The 22,031-nt window shown below is 44.2% G+C and overlaps 1 protein-coding gene across 1 annotated transcript; it reads left to right on the forward strand.

Annotated features, from left to right (window-relative positions):
• The first annotated feature begins 1,005 nt into the window (after nucleotides 1–1,005).
• LOC106610118 (zinc finger protein 263) lies at nucleotides 1,006–20,813 on the forward strand. The gene is made up of 6 exons (XM_014209289.2): nucleotides 1,006–1,503; nucleotides 4,336–4,466; nucleotides 5,442–5,600; nucleotides 10,955–11,110; nucleotides 13,156–13,267; nucleotides 19,469–20,813. The coding sequence occupies exons 1-6, from the start codon at nucleotides 1,236–1,238 to the stop codon at nucleotides 20,416–20,418; spliced, it is 1,776 nt and encodes a 591-aa protein (XP_014064764.2). The 5' UTR covers nucleotides 1,006–1,235; the 3' UTR covers nucleotides 20,419–20,813.
• Nucleotides 20,814–22,031: the final 1,218 nt, after the last annotated feature.

Consider the following 22,031-nt stretch of genomic DNA (forward strand, 5'->3'; position numbering starts at 1 on the left):
TTCTTCTGACCAGAGGGAGCAGGCACTCCGTGTCACGCAACTTGGGTCAAGATCAGTTTCTTGCTTTGCTCTTAGGAAGAGGGCATCATAGAAAGGAGTGATTTTCTGGGGTAGCGTTAAGTGTGGCGCTGGAGCAATTGAAGTTTTAGATTCCGGGTGTTTGTGACGCCCGCCATTTGGTGCGTCATAGACCCGGTGGGGAGGGTGGTGAAAGAGGAGTCACTGTCAGTCCTTTTTTGAGTTTTGAGTCAGTCTCTACCCGGCAGTCATGTTAGGATATATCAGTTATCCTGTTAGAGCTTTTGTGCCAAATCCACTGCATTGTTTCAGGTGCCAAATCCACTGCATTGTTTTAGATGCAGCAGTGTGTTGGAGGGAGATTCCAAGTTGTGGGAAGTGTGCAGGAGGGCATGGGACAGTGGATTGTGTAGTTGTGTGTTAACTGTAGGGGTGCCCATCTTGCTGGGGTTTGGATGTGTCTGGTGCAAAATAGGCAAATTGAAGTGGCCAGAATCAGACTAATGCAGAGGGTGTAGTATGCTGAGGCAGTGAAAAAAGTGGAAGAGGACCCCAGTGGGTAATCGAGTTGTACCAGTACAGAGGGATAGGGTAACGAGTGAGTTATGCTTCAGTAAGGTTGGCTTCTTAGCGATGGTTATCAACTGTACCACAGAAATGGAAAGTAAATCACAGAAAATGGATGTGGTGGCAGCTGCAGAGATGTATTTGGGTATAAGATTTGACTTCATAAGAGTTTTACTGGGTGTGATGAGGGGTGGTGTCCTGTCCTCCCAGTCCGTTGGTATGGTGCAGGAGACAATAGGGTAAAAGTAGTGGAATGGGGTAATGGGTTTTTAATGAGTGTAGGTGTCTACGGCCATATGTAACTTTCTTAGAGGACAAGGACTAAGTACGATCATTTTATGTAGGTAGGCTATGATTGGCCTGACACTCCAGGACTGTAGGTGGCGGTGTATGCACCTACAATTTGGATACGATACGCTAACCAAATTCCAAAGACTAAGTAAACGGAAGTAAACATGGTCAAGAACAATTTTCACGTTTGTGTTTTTGTCATTTAGACATTTTAACAACCATGGAATTCAAAATATGACGAATTTAACTGCACAGCACTAAACACTTACCCCAGATAATATTTCATTCGCGTTGGCGACAGGACTTGGATGATAGATGTTAACGTTATCTAGTAAGTAACGCTAATTTAGCTGCTAACAATGGCCATGGTTTTTCACACTCAAATAGCCTCCATCATGGAGGTGCTAGCGAATGCAGCCGTGGCAGAGATCTGTAAACTCGTAGACGACGACTATGCAGTGTTTCGTTTGGAAATAACTCAAAGCCAGAAAGAAAACACGACATTGCGGAGGAAACTTCAGCTAATCGAACTGAAGGTGGCACGGGAGCGCGCAGAGAAGACAATGCGAGAGCGCGTCCTCGCCAGTCGTCCCAAGATCCTCGAACGATTCAGAGGAATGGCAAGAGGTACATTTTGTGGGTGGTGGGGTCCCCTTTACACATGAATTTGGATGTGTTAACCAGAATTTGGTCTTGGTCAATTTTGAGATGGTATGCAATAATTATCTTGATTACTTAGCTTGCTACAGAATCTTGCACAAAGACACTATATTATTTACTAATTGAAAACAATGATGCATGGAACATAATCACTCGATCTATAAATAGTATCTCCAGTTGTGTAGTGGTGCTTGGAGAAGTGGGTATACTTACATTTTGCCCAAACATTTCCAAACGGCCCGCCCATTGAAGGAAAGGCGTCCATGTGTGAAAAATGAGAAACCGTGACGCATTCTGAATGACCTAAAATCATGTATCCCATATTGGTCTTTTAATATCAAGCCAACCCGGGGTTGCCTCTTCACTGTTGACGTAATGAAGGTGCAATTTGAGGACTTGTGAAACGTCTGTCTCAAACTAGACACTCTAATGTACTTGTCGTCTTGCTCAGTTGTGCACCGTGGTTCTGTGAAGGGAGTAGTACACAGCGTTGTACGAGATCTTAACCTTACATCTAGACGTTCCGCTGGCGGAACACCTGCTCCAATATCCAATGATAGGCGTGGCGCGAATTACAAATTCCTCAAAAATACAAAAACTTCAAATTTTCAAACATATGACTATTTCACAGCATTTTAAAGACAAGACTCTCCTTTATCTAACCACACTGTCCGATTTCAAAAAGGCTTTACAGCGAAAGCAAAACATTAGATTATGTCAGCAGAGTACCAAGCCAGAAATAATCAGACACCCATTTTTCAAGCTAGCATATAATGTCACAAAAACCCAGAAGACAGCTAAATGCAGCACTAACCTTTGATGATCTTCATCAGATGACACACCTAGGACATTATGTTATGCAATACATGCATGTTTTGTTCAATCAAGTTCATATTTATATCAAAAAACAGCTTTTTACATTAGCATGTGACGTTCAGAACTAGCATACCCCCCGCAAACTTCCGGGGTATTTGCTAACAATTTACTAAATTACTCACGATAAACGTTCACAAAAAGCATAACAATTATTTTAAGAATTATAGATACAGAACTCCTCTATGCACTCGATATGTCCGATTTTAAAAAAGCTTTTTGGTGAAAGCACATTTTGCAATATTCTAAGTACATAGCCCAGCCATCACGGGCTAGCTATTTAGCACTCACCAATATCAGATTTACTATTATAAAAGTTTGATTACCTTTTGTTGTCTTCGTCAGAATGCACTCCCAGGACTGCTACTTAAATAACAAATGTTGGTTTGGTCCAAAATAATCCATCGTTATATCCGAATAGCGGCGTTTTGTTCGTGCGTCCCAGACACTATCCGAAATGGTAAATCAGGGTCGTGCGCATGGCGCAATTCGTGACAAAAAAATCTAAATATTCCATTACCGTACTTCGAAGCATGTCAACCGCTGTTTAAAATCCATTTTTATGCCATTTTTCTCGTAAAAAAGCGATAATATTCCGACCGGGAATGTCCATTTAGCTAAACAGAGGAAAGAAAACAAAGCTTTCGGTCGACGCAGGCACGAGCCTGAGTCTCACAGTACTGTAACCAGCCACTACCCAAACGCGCTACTTTTTTTCAGCCAGAGCCTGCAAAGCCACGATTCAGCATTTTGCCGCCTTCTGAGAGCCTATGGCAGCCGTAGGAAGTGTCACGGGACAGCTAAGATCCTCACTCTTCAATAAACAGAGACAAGAAGAACGACACCTTGTCAGACAGGCCACTTCCTGCATGAAATCTTCTCAGGTTTTTGCCTGCCATATGAGTTCTGTTATACTCACAGACACCATTCAAACAGTTTTAGAAACTTTAGGGTGTTTTCTATCCAAAGCCAATAATTATATGCATATTCTAGTTACTGGGCAGGAGTAGTAACCAGATTAAATCAGGTACATTTTTTATCCAGACGTGAAAATACTGCCCCCTAGCCATAACAGGTTAAGTTTCTTGGCAATTTCTCGCATGGAATAGCCTTCATTTCCCAGAACAAGAATGGACTGACGAGTTTCAGAAGAAAGTTCTTTGTTTCTGGCCATTTTGAGTCCTGTAATCGAATCCACAAATGCTGATGCTCCAGATACTCAACTAGTCTAAAGAAGGCCAGTTTTATTGCTTCTTTAGTCAGAACAACACTTTTCAGCTGTGCTAACATCATTGCAAAAGGGTTTTCTAATGATCAATTAGCCTTTTTAAAATTGTAAACTTGGATTAGCTAACACAACGTGCCATTGGAACACAGGAGTGATGGTTGCTGATAATGGGCCTCTACGCCTATGTAGATATTCCATTAAAAGTATGCTGTTTCCAGCTACGATTGTTAATGTTGTAAATGACTATGTCTACATTGTATTTCAATGGACAATTTATTTATTTTTCTTTCAAAAACAAGGACATTTCTAAGTGACCCCAAACTTTTGAACGGTAGTGTATGGGACTATTGTACAAATCTGAGTTCGCTTCATTTAGTATAATCTTAAATTAAGATATTGAATTATTATCTAATTAATAATTGAGTCTATTGACACCGTGCACGAATGGCCAAAGGACATCTAGCCAACTTGACACAATTGTGGGAAGCATTGGAGTCAACATGGACCAGCATCCCTGTGGAATGCTTTCGACCCCTTGAATTGAGGCTGTTCTGAGGGCAAAAGGGGGTGCAACTCAGTATTAGAAAGGTGTTCTTAATGTTTTGTACATTCAGTGTATAATATAGCGTTGAGCATTTACAATAGCTAACCAATAGCTGACCATTATTGCACCTCTTTTCCCCCAATCACTCTCTCAGGTGAAGGACATCTCACTGGAGGCCACAGAAGCTTTGTGAAGCCAGCAGGACACAATACATGGAGAGATGACCAACCAATCACTGTTGACGATGGGAGTGGAACCTCAACCCAGCACGTTATCGTGATAGAGGTTAGTGTAATAGTGTTACATCCAGGGCCTAAAACATACTTTTTTTGTATACCAGGCATTGTGGCAGGTAGATAAAAAAAATAATAATAAAAGCTTTAATCTAACAGCCACTCAGATCTAAAAAAAAAAAAATTGAATTTACCAGCCAAAATATTTTTGCCGCCGCCTTAAAAAAAAAAAAAAAAACAGATGAGCATGCATAGTAGAGGCAAAAATGTTTAGTTGCCCCTTTAAGGTTACCTTTGTCACAGGCAAGTGTCCCTGTTACTATCTCACTAGTAGAGACCTACCATGTCGTCTCTTTTTGCTAGCAGTGGAAGCAAACTCAAACATTGAAAGCAACCTAGCTTGTGAACAAAACAATGTAAATAGACAAACACAAGGACAAAGTCTCATTTTAGTAGACTTTTGAGTAAATTAGACCAACATTTAAGGCTGAGCGCATTGCTTCTAAAAACGAATCCTTCAGCACTTCGCCCACAGCACCCCAGACAGGCAGTGTTGCTTTGCAAGGTGGGGTAGCTATAACGTTTGAATTCAGATTTTTTTTGTGCATTACCAGATATGAAACAAAACTGCAGAAATACTTTCAAAACAGCTACTGCAGCATTTATTTAGCTTTAAATCACAACTTGCACTTGTGCCATACTTTACTTGACTATTTTTATGAAATGCTTGCACTGTAGAGCCCTGAGTGTGACCACCCACCAACGTAGCAGGTGAATTAGACATTCTTACCCGCCAATGTCAAAATCTACACGCAATTGGTGGGTGTTAATTTTAGACCCTGATTACATCAAAATCACTGTATGTCAAATGTGGCCAGTTTATTTCGTAAGGCTTCCCTCAGCTATTCACTTGCTTACATGTACATCCTCATTTATCTGCCATAGGTGAGCTTGTGAGACTTCCCTACGGCATTGTTATCCAGTTCTACTCATGTATCGGTAATTACCTCCTTTTTTCTTGTGTTAGCCTGAAGATGCAAGTCCTGGGGTCAAGCTGGAGAGGTCTGAAGGAGAGGAGGACCCACGACACAGCAGAGACATCCAGACTGGAGTGGCCCCCCCTGTAGCCACGGAGGACCCCACCACTGCCCCAGAGCTGCCCAGGACCCGACGCAGAATCACGGAGGTCAGTGGAACGCTGAACGCCGTCCTCAAGTCAGAGACAGATACAGAGACTTTAATGGGGCTGGGGCAACTGGGCTGTCCTCCTGCTCCCTGCTCAGAGTATTTACTTTATGGTAACCCAAGCCCGAGGACGGTTCTGTCCCATCAGGACTCAGGTGACACGTTACAGACTGGCAATGATCCATCCTGTTCATACGCTACAGAGACAGAGATGATACCTGGTGACGTGCCTGTGGGCTTAGATACACAGACTAATCCAATTGGAGTGGACTGGAACCAGTACAGTAGTAGTGTCAACTCTGAAGGGTTCCTAGGTAAGAAAGGGGATGGTCTGGTTGTAGATGAGGTGACTGTGAAAGTGGAGGGCGACACTCTTCTGACATGTAATGCAGACCAGACTCACTTAGGAGAAGGACACTCGCAGGGCAACACCAGTGACTTTTTAGACTATAGGGAAAGCTTAGAGACAAATCTAAATGTCACCACCCACTCACCTTTACACGCACTCAGGGATCGCGACCCAGTGTCCACGTCGATGGCACCATCCGATTCAGACAGCAGCGTCCTTTTCGATCAGGTATTGAACTCGAAGGACCAAAGGGCCAAGGCTCAGGGAGAGGGAGCAACAACAGGCGGTAAAGAGAAGCGGTTCCTCTGCATGTTCTGTAACAAAGGCTTCAGCTGCCCCCAGAAGGTGGAGATCCACCAGAGGGTCCACACAGGAGTGAAACCCTTCAGCTGTACCCAGTGTCACATGCGGTTTGCCCAGGCCTGCAATCTGAAGAGGCACCAGAGGGTCCACACAGGGGAGAAACCCTACAGCTGCCCCCAGTGTGAGAAGAGGTTCTCCCACCAGCACCATCTGAAGATGCACCTGAATGTCCATATGGGAGAAAGGCCATTTGCCTGTACGTACTGCGGAAAGAAGTTCTCAGATAGGAGCTACCTCAGGATACACCAGCAGAAAAACCATTCCACTCTATAACATAGAAAGTAACCATTCCACTCGATAGCTTCTAACATTGAGATCAACCCCTGCATTAAAGACAGATTAATGTTCAGTGTTGTCAGCAGGAAAGATCCACAGATGCCTTTGGAATAAGGAGAGTAACAGATTTCAGTGTTGAAGAATATTGCATCCAGCTATTGTGTGATATATTTAAGCCTAAAAAGTTCGTTACATATCGTGTAGGCTATATGTTGTTCACAAATGCCTATTTCTTTTCTTCCATTCAACTACTTACACTGAACAAAAATATAAAGGCAACAATTTCCAAGATTTTACTGAGTTACAGTTCATATAAGGAAATCTGTCAATTTTAAATAAATAAATTAGTCTATGGATTTCACATGACTAGGCAGGGGCGCAGCCATGGATTGGCCTTAGAGGACATAGGCCCACCCACTGGGGAGCCAGGTGCAGGTAATCAGAATTTGTTTTTCCCCACAAAAGGGCTTTATTACAGACAGAAACACAAATCAGTTTCATCAGCTTTCCAGGTGGCTGTTCTCAGACTATCCCGCATGTGAAGAAGCCAGATGCAGAGGTCCTGGGCTGGCAATGTTTACACATGGTCTGCTGTTGTGAGGCCGGTTGGACGTAGTGCTAAATTCTCTAAAATAATGTTGGAGGTGGCTTATGGTAGAGAAATGAACATTAAATTATCTGGCAACAGCTCTTGTTGACATTCCTGCAGTCAGCATGCCAATCGCACTCTCCCTCAAAAATGTAGACATCTGTGGCATTGTGTTGTGACAAAACGGCACATTTTAGTGACCTTTTATTGTCCCCAGCACAAGGTGTACCTTTGTAATGATCATTCTGTTTAATCAGATTCTTGATATGCCACACCTGTCAGGTGGATGGATTATCTTGGCAAAGGAGAAATGCTCACTAACGGGGATGTAAACAAATTTGTGCACAAAATATGAGACAAATAAGCTTTTTGTGCATATGAAACATTACGGGGATCTTTTATTTCAGCTCATGAAACCTGGGACCAACACTTTACAAGTTGCATTTATATTTTTGTTCGGTGTGTGGGTTTTCATATGGTCTATTCAAAATGTTTATTTTTAATGAACACAAAATGGGACTTTTCATTCTAAGACTTTCAATGAGGCTCTCTTTAGCAGTGGTGGAAAAAGTACCCAAATGTCATACTTGAGTAAAAGTAAAGATGCCTTCCTAGAAAATGGCTCAAGTGAAAGTCACCCACTAAAATACTACTTGAGTGAAAGTATTTTGTTTTAAATACACTTGTGTATCAAAAGTAATTTACAAACAAAGCACGTATTTAGTGCGTCCACCAGAGCAGAGGCAGTAGGGATGACCAGGGACGTTCTCTTGATCAATGTGGGAATTTGGCAATTTTCCTGTCCTGCTAAGCATTCAATATGTAACGAGTACTTTTGGGTGTCAGGGAAAATGTATGGAGTTAAAAGTACATTATTTTCTTTAGGAATGTTGTGGAATTAAAGTAAAAGATGTTAAATATAAATGGTAAAGTGCAGATAAGCAAAAAAACGCCCGCGCTGTCGTGGGTGAACAGGGAGTATAGGAGGGAACTAAGCACACACCCTTGAGGGGCCCCGTGATGAGGGTCAGCGTGGCGGATGTGCCTACCCTCACCACCTGGGCACTGCCCGTCAGGAAGTCCAGGAGAGGGGAGATGTTCACAATATACAGTGCATTCGGAAATTATGTTTTCTTAAGTACTTTACACCACTGTTCTTTAGTACACATCACATCTGATCTCACCCTATTCTGCATACACCCAACAGCGCTTTATAACCATTACACGTAAGGCCTACTAAATATAGCTACAAATCAAATGTTATTTGTCACATTTAAATATGCTTCGTAAATAAAAGATGTAGACTAACAGTGAAATGCTTACTTATAGGCCCTTCCCATGCAGAAAGAAAAATGTACAAATAATCGAAAGATAATAACATGAGGAATAAATTCACAATGAGTAGCGATAACTTTGCTATATACATGGGGTACCAGTACCGATTCAATGTGCAGGGGTACAAGGTAACAGCAGTCTTATTGCTTGGGGGTAGAAGCTGTTCAGGGTTCTGTTGGTTTCATACTTGGTGCATCAGTACCAGTTGCCGTGCGGTAGCAGAGAGAACAGTCCTGGGTGGCTGGAGCCTTTGACAAGTTTTAGGGCCTTCCTCTGACACCACCTGGTATAGAGGTCCAGGATGGCAGAGAGCTCGGGTCCAGCGACGTGATGGGCCGTACGCACTACCCTCTGTAGCGCCTTGCGTTTGGATGCCAAGCAGTTGCCATACCAAGCAGTGATGCAGCCAGTCAAGATGCTCTCAATGGTGCAGCTGTATAACCCTTTGAGGATCTGAGGGCCCATTCCAAATCTTTTCAGCCTCCTGAGGGGGAAATGGTGTTGTGCCCTCTTCACGCCTGTTTTGGTGTGTGTGTGCACCATGTTAATTCCTTAGTGGTGTGAACACCAAGATTGAGACTCTCTCGACCCGCTCCACTAAAGCCCTGTGGATGGGGGTGTGCAGCTTTATTCTAAAAAAAATGTTTATTCTTCAATCAACACACAATAGCCCACAATGACAAAGCGAACACAGGTTTTTAGACATTTTTGCCAATGTATTAAAAATAGAAAAACATTAATGCCTTGTTTACGTATGTATTCAGACCCTTTGCTATGAGACTTGAAATTGAGCTCCCGTGCATCCTGTTTCCATTTGGTCATCCTTGAGATGTTTCTACAACTTGATTGGAGTCCACCTCTGGTAAATTCAATTTATTGGACATGATTTGGAAAGGCACACACCTGTCTATATAAGGTCCCACAGTTGACAGTGCATGTCAGAGCAAAAATCAAGCCATGATGTCAAAGGAATTGTCCGTAGAGCTCAGAAACAGGATTGTGTCGAGGCACAGATCTAGGGAAGGGTACCAAAAAATGTCTGCAGCATTGAAGGTCCCCAAGAACACAGTGGCCTCCATCATTCTTAAATGGAAGAAGTTGGGAACCACCAAGACTCTTCCTAGAGCTGGCCGTCTGACTAAACTGAGCAATAAGTGGAGAAGTGCCTTGGTCAGGAAAGTGACCAAGAACCTGATGGCTACTCTGACAGAGCTCTAGAATTCCTCTGTGGAGATGGGAGAACCTTCCAGAAGGACAACCACCTCTGTAACACTCCACCATTCAGGCCTTTATGGTAGAGTGGCCAGACGGAAGCCGCTCCTCAGTAAAAGGCACATCACAACCCACTTGGAGTTTGCCAAAAAGCACCTAAAGGACTCTCAAACCATGAGAAACCAGATTCTCTGGTCAGATGAAACCAAGATTTAAACTCTTTGGCCTGAATGCCAAGCGTCACGTCTGGAGGAAACCTGGTACCATCCCTACGGTGAAGCATGGTAGTGGCAGCATCATGCTGTGGGGATGTTTTTCAGCGGCAGGGACTGGGAGACTAGTCAGGATCAAGGGAAAGATGAACGGAGCAAATTACAGAAAGATCCTTGATGAAAACCTGCTCCAGAGCGCTCAGGACCTCAGACTGGGGCGACGGTTCACCTTCCAACAGGACAACGACCCTAAGCACACAGCCAAGACAACGCAGGAGTGGCTTCGGCACGAGTCTCTGAATGTCCTTGAGTGGCCCAGACTTGAACTCGATCGAACATCTCTGGAGAGACCTGAAAATAGCTGTGCAGCGACGCTCCCCAGCCAACCTGACAGAGCTTGAGAGGATCTGATGAAAAGAATGGGAGAAACTCCCCAAATGTTTGTAGCATCATAGCCAAGAATACTTGAGGCTGTAATCGCTGCCAAAGGTGCTTCAACAAAGTACTGACTAAAGGGTCTGATTACTTATGTAAATGTGATTTCAGTTTTTTATTTTTAATACATTTGCAAGGGGTCTGAAACACCTACTGTACACTTAAATAGTTTAGTCAGGTTTGATGACTTTTGACTTATCATAGCTGACTTATTTTTACCCACATCATATTTATGTCCACCATGATGGGTTTAACAACAATGAAGTCATTCTGTAACTACAGTATAGGACTCAAACATAGTGGGGATGGATAAACACTCCATGTTGAATGTGTGTTTATCTATGAGTGCGTTCTATCACTTGCAAGTAAATTGGCGATTTTAATTAGCTGATGCACATTGTGACAGAGCATTTGTTTGAATTTAAACTGTTTCTAATATTCACAAGTATGGCCCATCCATCGTGTGTGTGTGTGTGTGTGTGTGTGTGTGTGTGTGTGTGTGTGTGTGTGTGTGTGTGTGTGTGTGTGTGTGTGTACCTAAGGGAGTGTATGTCTGTGTAATCTGTATCATGGCTCTCTTCCAGGAGGAGGACGGTCCAGAGGTGCTGCTGGTGAAGGAGGAGGAGGGCCTGGGGAACCCTGAGGGGACCATAATCATGGAGGACAACCAGACTACACCACCTCCTGAATCCACAGAGGAACCAGCTGAGCAGCACAGGACCACACACAGTTTCACTGAGGTGAGCCCACTGAACTACTGTCTGAATGGTATTAGATCAAATTTTATTTGTCACATGCGCAGAATACAACAGTGAAATGCTTACTTACAAGCCCTTAACCAACAATGCCGTTTTAAGAAAAAATAAGTTAAAGTATTTACTAAATAAACTTAAGTAAACAATAAATAAAAATAAGAAAATTGAAAAATAACATAATTAAAGAGCAACAATAAAATAACAGTAACAAGGCTATATACAGGGGGTAACGGTACAGAGTCGATACGTGGGGGCACTGGTTAGTAGCGGTAATTGAGGTAATATGTACATGTAGGTAGAGGTAAAGTGACTGCATAGATAATAAACACAGAGTAGCAGCAGCGTAAAAATGGGGGGGTCAATGCAAATAGTTCGGTTAGCTGTTAAGGAGTCTTATGGCTTGGGGGTAGAAGCTGTTAAGCCTTTTGGACCTGTACTTGGCGCACCAGTACGGCTTGCCGTATGGTAGCAGAGAGAACAGTCTATGACTAGGGTGGCTGGAGTCTTTGGCAACTTTTAGGGCCTTCCTCTGATACTGCCTGGTATAGAGGTCTTAGATGGCAGGAAGCTTGGCCGTAGTGATGTACTGGGCCTTGCGCACTACCCTCCGCATCCACAAAGCCTCTCAGAGTACAAGTGCTGATCTAGGATCAGTTTTGCTTTTTAGATCATAATGAATAAGACTATGTAGACAGGCGGGGACCTGATCTTTGATCAGTACTTCTATTTTGATACTCTATTCGGATATAGCCCAAGGTCTTGATGAATTTTGTCTTAAGTGTGGGACTGTGCCTTTTGAATTATCAAACCATTTTAATGAGCGTCATGTACCGTAATTTCCGGACTATAAGCTGCAACTTTTTTCCCAGGTTTTGAACGTCGAGGCTTAAACAATGACGCGGCTAATATATGGATTTTTCCCGCTTTCAAATTTAAAAAAAAATAAAAAATAAAAACACATTCTGTGACGTGCTCAGTTTTTTGGCAGCATGAAGCTTTCATTAGAGCAATGAAATTGCCAAACGGGTTAAGGTCAAACAACTATTTTTGTTTACTGTTTAGATTAAATCGAGCGCTCTCAAACTTCCCATCATTCTGATTACGGTAGTCATTTTATCACCCTGATTCCTGGGGGCACAACAAAGTATTTGCAGCCACTCGACATCAGTGTAAATCGTGCATTTAAGGTGGCGCTCCGTGTTCAGCGGGAGGCTTAGATGACAAGTGGGGAGAAATCCTTCACTAAAACGGGCCGCATGCGAAGAGCAACTTATGGTCAAGTCTGCCAGTGGGTCCAGACAGCGTGGAGCATTGTCAAAAAATCCACTATCATCAACGGGTTTCGAAAGGCTGGACTCCTGCGTGTTGAAGAGGGCTCAGCGGGGGATTTGCCTCCGGATGAAAGTGACGAGAGCGACAATGAAAACGATCCAATATCGGATGAAGCAATTCTGAAGCTATTCAACTCCGACACCGAAGGAGATGGTTTCAGTGCACAGGAGAAGGAAGATGGTGACCAATTACTTTCTTGGTAGGCTACTGTTTACTGCTAATTTTGTATTTTTTGTTACAAGCCGTGTTTCGTTAAAGCCCATTTATTTTAGTTAAAGCCTATTTATTTTTGTTACAAGCCGTGCTTCGTTAAGCCTATTTATTTTTGTTACAAGCCGTGTTTTGTTAAAGCCTATTTATTTTTGTTACAAGCCGTGTTTCGTTAAAGCCTGTGTAAAGTTAATTTGTTTCAATGTACCGGTAGGCACCTGCGGCTTATAGACATGTGCAGCTTATTTATGTTCAAAATAATATATATTTTTTAATTCAGTGGGTGCTGCTTATATTCAGGTGCGCTTAATAGTCTGGAAATTACGGCAAATTAAATTAACTAATACATTTGCATAGTATAAAATTAACTAACATGTTTGCATGGTACTCATAGCAGTCCCTCATTACACAATCAGAAGATGATCCATAGCAGGGTGCTCATATCAGATTTCTGGATCCAACATCCTCTCACTCTGTATTTCTTACAGTCAGTAGACATGGAGGATGGGAAGCCTGATCTGCTGCTGGTCAAAGAGGAGACAATAGAAGACGGACCAGAGAGCATTGACCTGCTGAGTGGACTAAAGACAGGGGAGCAAGGTAAGGGAGAAATACATATAGCCTACATACAGTAATAGATCTTCAATGGGAATAGTAATACATATAGCCTACATACAGTAATAGATCTTCAATGTGATTAGTAATACATATAGCCTACATATAGAATAGTGATGCAACTGGTTATTATTCTTTTATAAAATGAAATTAATACAACTTATGTTTGTATACAAAAACACACATTATAATGTATGAACTTGACCAGTTAATTGACTCAAAATATGTATGAGTTTCCCTTCAGTCAGTCAACTTCGGTGCAACATACTATGGGGAGTCGCACTCTCGCGACTTTGGTTGAAAATCTACAATCTCACCTGACAAGGCCAATGAAATCCGTGCCTCGCTGGAAGCCCCGCCTTCCACAGGTGATAAACATGAGGCACAGATTCCTTCCTTCAATTATTCTGCTCTTCACCTCGGTGTGAACAGGAACGATTCACGATAATAAAACAAACAATTGGAAAATGAGACTTACGTTGCGCCAACTAAACTGTCCCATTATTGTGTGCTTAGTTTGTATTTGTTCTCACAAGTTTCCTAATCACAAACAATTAGTTATTCTTCAATTTGCTGGAAGAAAATGACTAAAACGGTTAAGAAAGCGGACGACGCGATGATGTGTTCATTCACCCAGTCATGCAGTTATACTATTTCTCTGAAAGATTCTCACGATTTATGTGTATTTTGTCTCGGCTTGGAACACGCTCAGGCGGCCCTCGCTTGAACCAGTCTGTGTGAGCATTGCCACATACTGCGTGCAAACTCCATGGCAAGACATGTCGCATTCTTGAGAAAGCTTGGCGTTACCGATGGCAACTTTCCTTTCCCGGATGCCGGATGCTGGATGCCTGGGACTGAGGTGCAGGAAACGGAGAGAGATTTGGGGCTTTGGTGGAACTAGCCTCCCAGCTAGGAGATAGTGAGCCGGCTGGTTTGTCTCCCATGATGACATACAGGACACAGGTTTCGGATGACATGGTGTTCTGGACGCTCCAGGAGTTTCTCGGAAGAGGACTTAGTTCCCGGACAGCCACCCCCTAACGTTATGTGAGTAGCGGGATAACCCTGGTATCCAACGCATTGTTCATAGAATTGTGCTGCAGGGTGGCTATACATTTTGGAGTTGAAGTGGCCATGTTCACACCTGTGGCAAAGTCAAGGTTCGGTGGGAAGTATCAGCCCCCTGTGGTTGCCACAGTCAAGCACCACCGGCCCCTGTTTCTGGATTTCGTTGAAGAATTGATGACAACCTGGTCCAACCCGCATTCAGCTCAGCTGATGTTGCATTGGTGTGCCCCATTGATGGATCTGGAGGGGATGGATTGGGTGGGGCTGGTGCACACGCCTCCAGTCTATAGCAAGCTACCTGGCTACTTAGCCTGTTGGCTAACAAGGGTGTGCTAATGCGAATCCTACGCTCCCTAACAAGCATTGTCGTTTTTCAGCTGGATAAGGTGTATTGCACTGAGGGGGTGGCTGATCCCTGTTGTCTATAACTCTACTGCAGGTCTACCAGACAGAGTTGCTGCCAGAGCTTGGCATGGCCTTGGCTGCAGGAGAGCCCTCATCCTCCTGGATGAGATTTGTGTTACGGCCAACTTCATTCTGTTTACGTCCCGGTGCACCGTTCTGGATCTCGGCAAGAGCAGGGGCGCTACTGTGGTGGCACACTGTCATCTTTGACGTTTTCTGAGAGAGCGGGACAGACAAATGTACCTCTGAGCCGATTTGTCCTCCGGGGTTATTTGGTTTGGCCCTGGAGGCCATGCAGGGCTGGTTCAAGGCCAGGAAGAGGCGTGGCGTACTTTTCTCCCTTCTTTGGGGATGCTAAGCGGGCTGTCCCAGGGGCCCGGCCCAGCACCAGGTCCAACCCGGCCTGATTGACAGGCGCAACACCAATCTGCCTGGCACAAGCGCCGCACCGCTTCCAGGGGCGACATGGTCCTGCCAAGCCGCAGGAAAGGAGACTTCAGGCAAACGTTTCCACCTAAACATATTGTTTCAACCCCATTGTTTGCGGATGTTAAGAGTGTATTCCACATGTGAGTTCAATAAAACAGTCCCTCCACATTCAGCCACAAGTTTGTCGAGTGTGGTGGAAACATATTTTTCCCCGGCCACTACTGGGGGCGTCATGCCTCCTCAAATGGCACTTTACTGGAGACTCGCTGCCTGATCTGCCCTGGATCATGCGAATACTGATGTCAGGCTACAACTCGTTGTACGAATCCCCACCCACGTTTTTGCGGCATCATCACGTCAACTGTTCCTCTGGCCTCAGTGCCAGTATTAAGGGAGGAAATATCCTCCCTGCTCCAGAAACAGGCAGAACGAATGGTTCCTCTGTTGGAAGCCCAGGACAGTGCTACAGGACAGTGGTACAGTCTGTATTTCCTGGTTCCGAAAAGGGACGGTGGTTTAAGCCCTATTCTAGACATGCGTGCCCTGAACAAGCATCTCAGAGTTCGCAAGTTCAAAATGCTCACAAACCAGTGGCTCTTACTGTCCATGTGTCCAGGCAATTGGTTCACCCACTATCGGCCTAAAGGATGCGTACTTTCGTGTGCCCATGTACCCCAGTCACAAAGTTCCTGAGGTTCCATTATGAGGCGATAGCCTACAAGTTTTTGGTACTCCCGTTAGGGTTGTCCCTCTCGCCTCGCGTCTTTTCACAGGTGGTGGAGGCACCCATCAGGGGCTTAGGGTGTTGGCCTATCTAGACAGTTGGCTGATAGCAGTCAAAGGAACAAGCAGTGTTACACACATCGAGGCTGGTGCCCCATGTTCATTCTCTAGGTTTTATTCGGTTGAGCCGCACAGTACGTTTTCACCAGTTCCTGCGCCTACTGGGGATGATGGCTTCTATGATGGTGGTCAGTCCCCTGAAACTATTATTGATGCGGCTGTTCCAGTGCTGGGTGCTAGCAACACGCTTGGAAGCATCTCGCCACCTAAACCGGTCAATTCCAGTGTCCCCGACATACCTTTGGGCACTGGCCCAGTGGAGGGATCCCCAGCTACTGTCGCAAAGGGGTTCTCATGACCCAGGTGTTGTCCCGCAAGGTGGTCACAACAGACTCATCCCCCCAGGGGTGGGGGCGCGCTGTGCGATGGGTTACTCAATTCGGAAAGTACGGACAGTGTCATAGTGCCTGGCTTATCAATTACCTGTAACTTCTGACGGTGTACTTGGCACTCAGGAGTGGAGATTAGGGTCAACATTGCCGGAAAACGCACAGTGTCATCTATTTTTGTCATTGAGGGACCAGAGTGCCCAGTTGGAAACAATCGCTTTGGTGCACCAGTGGCCTTGTCCCAGGCACACAGACAGGTTTGGCACGGGAGGCCGGATATTCTGTTCAATGGGCCTGGCCCCTGAGAGGGCCAATCTGATGGCTAGAGGTTTACCGCCAAATGTTATTGCTACCATTCAGTCTGCAAGGGTGCTCTCCACAACAGGGCTGTATGCATATAAGTGGTTAGTGTTTGAATTCTGGGGCCTAGATAAAGGTCTTGTTCCTTATCAGTGCTCTTTGAGGGACATCCTTATGTTCCTACAGGAGCATTTCGAGCAGGGGTGGGCATTCTCAACATTAAAAGTGTACATGGCCGCCATCTCAGCCTGTCATGTGGGAATTGACGGAGCCTCACTGGGGGCCCACCCCCCGATTGTGCGGTTCCTGAAAGTTGTACGTCGTCTCAGACTGGTCTCTAAACCTATTGTGCCCACATGGGACTTGGCTCTGGTTTTGGAGGCACTATGTGCGGCCCTCTTTGAGCCTCTGGAGTCGGTGGATCTGAAGATCCTCTTCTACAAAAGATCTATACTCATGGCTTTGGCCTCAGTTAAACTTGTTGGGGACTTCCACGCGTTATCCGTACACTCTTCTTGGACTCAGTTCGCCCTGGGCGGCAAAGGTTGACAATGCGGCCTTCGCCCTGAAAGTCATGTTCTACAGGTCCTTTTAGCTTTTGAGCTATTTCCCTTTTCGCTTCCTCATTTTGCTTCTGAAAAGCAAAAGAGGTTACATGTCCGGTGTGGGATTTACGCACGTACTTTGAACTGACCTGGGATATCCAGTTATGTGACCAGCTTTTTGTATGTGTTGCTAATCCAGCTCGCGGCAGGGCGCTCTCTAAACACTCTCTCTCCCACTGGGTTGTGGAGGCTATCTCCCTGGCATATAGCGGCAAGGGTTACCTAGCTGTGGCAGCTCCTACTTGACAAGGGGTCTGGCAGCATATTGGGCATTGTTTAACTTCACTAGAGTAGGGGGCAGCATTAGCAATTTTGGATGAAAAGCATGCCCAAATTAAACTGCCTGCTACTCAGGCCCAGAAGCTAGGATATGCATATAATTGGTAGATTTGGATAGAAAACACTCTAAAGCTTCCAAAACTGTTAAAATAATGTCTGTGAGTATAACAGAACTGATATGGCAGGCGAAAACCTGAGGAAAATCCATCCAGGAAGTACTATTATTTTGAAAGGCTGTTTTTCCACCATACAAAGACTTAGGACCCAGTTCACGATCTCTATTGCTTCTTCTACATGTGGCTAGTCTTTAGGCATTGTTTCAGGCTTTTACTCTGAAAAATGCGGGAGATGCAGCACTTTCAGTGAATGGACAGTGGAAATTTCCAGACATGAGTCCAGCGTGTGATCGGGAGCGTGCCTTTTCTTGTTTCTGCTTTTCTATTGATGAAGCTTTTGTCAGGTTGAAATATTATTGATTATTTATGACAAAAACAACTCGAGGATTGATTTTAAACATCGTTTGACATGTTTCTACGAACTTTTATTGTACTTTTAAAAACTTTTCGTCTGGGTGTTGAGAGCGCGCTTTGTGCCTTTTGGATTACTGAACTAAACACACCAACAAAACTGAGGTTTTTGGACATAAAGAGGGACATTATCGAACAAAACAAACATTTATTGTGTAACATGGAGTCCTGGGAGTGCCACCAGATGAAGATCATCAAAGGTAAGTGATTAATTTAATCGCAATTTCTGACTTTTGTGAGTCCTCTCCTTGGCTGGAAAATGGCTGTATGGTGTTTTGTGGCTAGGCGCTGTCCTAACATAATCGCATGGTGTGCTTTCGCCGTAAAGCCTTTTTGAAATCTGACACTGTGGTTGGGTTAACAAGAAGTTTATCTTTAAAATGGTGTTTAATACTTGTATGTTTGAGGAATTTTTATTATGGGATTTCTGTTGTTTGAATTTGGCGACCTGCAATTTCATTGGCTGTTGTCGAGGTGGGACGCTAGCGTCCCAATGATACCAGAGAGGTTAAAAGGTTGACTAGAGGAGATATTTGTGCCACGGCGAGTTGGGCATCACCACACTTTAAAAAAAAAAAATCGCTTGGATGTCACTGCTCCAGTGTAGCCCACAATGTGCTTATGGCTGGGATGGGAAATAACTAGGCAGCACGCTGTGGGTGGTCTGCCATGAGCTGTTTCATTTAGTATCTGTTGGGGTCGGCTTAAGGCGTGATTATATTTCCCCATAGTATGCTATTCCGAATTGGACTGACTGAAAGGGAATGTAATGTTATGTCTATAATACTGTTCCCTGAAGGAGAGAAATTAGGTACAACACCCGTTTGGCCCTGCATTGCCCATTCCTGGGCTTGGTGAAGAGCGGTATTAAATTTAGGGAATAAATCCAGTTTCACTCCTTCAGGGAACAGTAGTTATAGTCATAACGTTATGTTTTCTCTGCCACGTTTGTAAAGTCTTGTTAGCAGTTGATGTTATTCTTCAATAACACAAACCCCAAAGCAAATCGGCGAGACAAATAGGTTTATTCAAAGAGGACCAATCATAGATGTTTTGCTGGGAGGTAGATGTTCAGTCTCCCCTGTCCTCAGCTTTTCTCCACAGAACAAAGGAACAGGAGGCCATTCATAACCCTCCACCCTAGCGTGGGGTTGACCAATCAGAAGTCCTTGCCGTACAACTGGGCCAATGGCCAAATAACAAGTATCCTGCTCCAGACTCGATGTACAGACCATTGAAAACATGGCACTCGTAGCTCTGAGTGCAGGACTGACATTCCACAGATTCTAGCAGCTGTTGAACTGAAGACCAACTATTTACTCTCGTCCGCTCATTCTCTGCGTTGTGTATTTATCTTCCAAATATTCTTATATTCTGTTTTATTAACTCTTCCTGCAGGTGGTTGGCTGGAAGTTAACAGAGGAGACTGGACGGCCATTTTGGATTGCCAGACCGGTGCAGTCAAGGGCCCAGGGGAGAACGTCACTGAGCAGGCCAGGTCCAGTAGCGACATAGTCGAGGTCTGTGGATGGGACAGCGTCCTCAACTCTGGGCCTGGGATCAACACTGTTAACCAGAAACAAACAGCCGAACACAAAACCACAACTGAACTTAGTCTCCATGACAACAGACTGGCTGAGACCACAGCGAGGCGTAGATTTGGTCTGCGGGGACGGGGAGGTGTCCGTATGCGGTTGGAGAGAACAGACACAGACTCGGCTAGCGATGCTCCGTCCTGCTCCTATAGTTGTGATTCAGAGAGACTGATGGAGCCTCAGGTTAACCCCCTAACAGATGCTGCCTTCAGCCTGCCTTCTATAGGATCCATCAACTGGAACATGAACGCTGTGACAACACAGACACTCCCTGGCCTTCATCCTCCTCACACTCTCCTTAAGTTAAACCAGACCTCAGACAATGCTTCAACACTAAATGGCTACACAAGCCCATTGACAAATGACAGTAGTAGAGACGGAATCGGTAAAGAAAAGCGCTTCCCGTGTTCGTTCTGTGGGAAAGCTTTCAGTTTCCCCAAACAGGTGGAGATCCACCAGAGGATACACACAGGGGAGAAACCGTTCGGCTGCCACCTGTGCCGGGCCCGTTTCTCCAGATCGACCCACCTGAAGAGGCATCAGAGGGTCCACACAGGGGAGAAACCCTACAGCTGCCCCCAGTGTGAGAAAAGGTTCTCCCACCAGCACAATATGAAAGTGCACCTGAAGGTCCACACGGGAGAGGCCGCTCGCCTGTACGCACTGCGGGAAGAGGTTCTCAGAGAGGAGACACGTCAGGATACACCAGCAGAAAATGCACACGACCCATGTCTAGAGTATAGGGACATGTAATGTAGTGCAAGCATTTACAAGCATTTCGCTACACCCGCAATAACATTGCTAAACACGTGTATGTGACCAATATAATTTGATTTGATGATTTAGTACTAGTTCGTTTGGGATGTAGTAGGGAACTCGAGGAGGTAAACTGAGGAAATGAGTGTGATGAGGCAGAGTAGATGATATGGTGTCTGTAAAAGTGCTTCGCTGATGTAAAGTGACAACCTTGTCCTGTTTGTGTGCAATGTAATGTTTTATCCTTTTCCAAAGTATTCTAAAATGTATTTTATCAAAGCGAGGGTACTAGATGTACGGTAAAGTGTTACCATAGTGAGAAAAGTTATTCTACTTGTTTTCTTTTTACTTGTCACATGTAACATTTTGTGCAATAAAAGTACTGAACTTCACGTTATGAGTGTAGGACTATTTGTTTTAAATTAAATACAAAATTGACTCTGTGCTGACTTACTTGCTTATTTTTGTATCATTGTAGGGACTGAGTTTCAGTTCTCTGTCGAACCAAAACATATTTAATTCACATATGGACACGAAAGTTACCTAGCCTACAACACAGCACACAATCCCAACAACACCCAAAACAATGTCTAGAGGTCAAGGAGGGAGCTCAAAGACTAACCACCTGAGGGTGGTGTTTCCTGCTTCTCCCTCCTCTGGTGTCATTGGGTCACAACGTGGGAGGTCGAGCATTAGGAAGGCCGACAAGCTGTACGCCTACCCCATGTTTGGTAAGCACTTTACTGATGTGTACTGTGAATATGCACCAGACTGTTCACACCAAGGAGAGGTCCTTCAAGTGCAAACTATGTTACAAGAGCTTCTCCTTCTTGTGTAGCCTTCTCAGACATAGGAGTGTCCACAATGGGGATAAATCGTAGCAGTGTGGCTTGAGATGTACATGTGAAGGGTCTTTGGGTAAGAGGGTAATTACTCACATACCCCTTATTAACACTTTGTTAGCTTGTCATTTGAAACGGGCCTAAACAAATACCTGTTTTTACAGAGACAGTAAACCTATGCTAGAACAAAGACTGTTGAATATTTACCTTACTAAGGTGATGTAGATGGAATAAAGTCATTAATTCTATTATTTGCTTGCTAAGATACTGTTCAACAACAAAAAAAGTCTGCTCTCAGCTTGAAAGATACTGATCATAGTAGATATGGGGCTCTATTTTAACAAACCTAATGGTAAATCTTAGCGAGGCTGGGGTGGTAGTGCTATAGGTTCAGGGGTGTGTCAAATATTTATTTTATTTCACAGTTGGAATTATGGGCACAGTAGCTGGTGTGAAAAGGCTGGGTTTTGATGAATAAACAAGATGTAGGTGTTGAGGCTTGACCCCAGTTGTCACTAGTTACATTAGCCACAACCACAACAAAATTGGCTATATTGTAAAAATGAATGAAAACAGAAATGTGCTTTTTGGTCTTAATTTAAAGGTGCAATATGCAGAAATCGCTTTGCCATTTCCTGGTTGTGAAAATTGTAATAGTTTGCCTAATTTCAGTTTACACTGCTTGTTTTGGCACATAGAGAATCATTGTACCATTTAAACTGCTGTGAAATATATTTTCAATAACCCAAAATATTGTATTTTCAGCTG

Source organism: Salmo salar, chromosome ssa08 (genome assembly GCF_905237065.1).
Source record: "Salmo salar chromosome ssa08, Ssal_v3.1, whole genome shotgun sequence".
Classification (NCBI taxonomy): Eukaryota; Metazoa; Chordata; class Actinopteri; order Salmoniformes; family Salmonidae; genus Salmo; species Salmo salar.

Excerpts from the sequence above, each read along its gene's own strand:
- LOC106610118 (XM_014209289.2), top strand. The coding sequence starts at position 1,236 with ATGGCCATGGTTTTTCACACTCAAATAGCCTCCATCATGGAGGTGCTA. Across the intron at positions 11,111-13,155 it reads CCACACACAGTTTCACTGAG|TCAGTAGACATGGAGGATGG; the intron begins GTGAGCCCACTG and ends TATTTCTTACAG. Across the intron at positions 13,268-19,468 it reads ACTAAAGACAGGGGAGCAAG|GTGGTTGGCTGGAAGTTAAC; the intron begins GTAAGGGAGAAA and ends CTCTTCCTGCAG.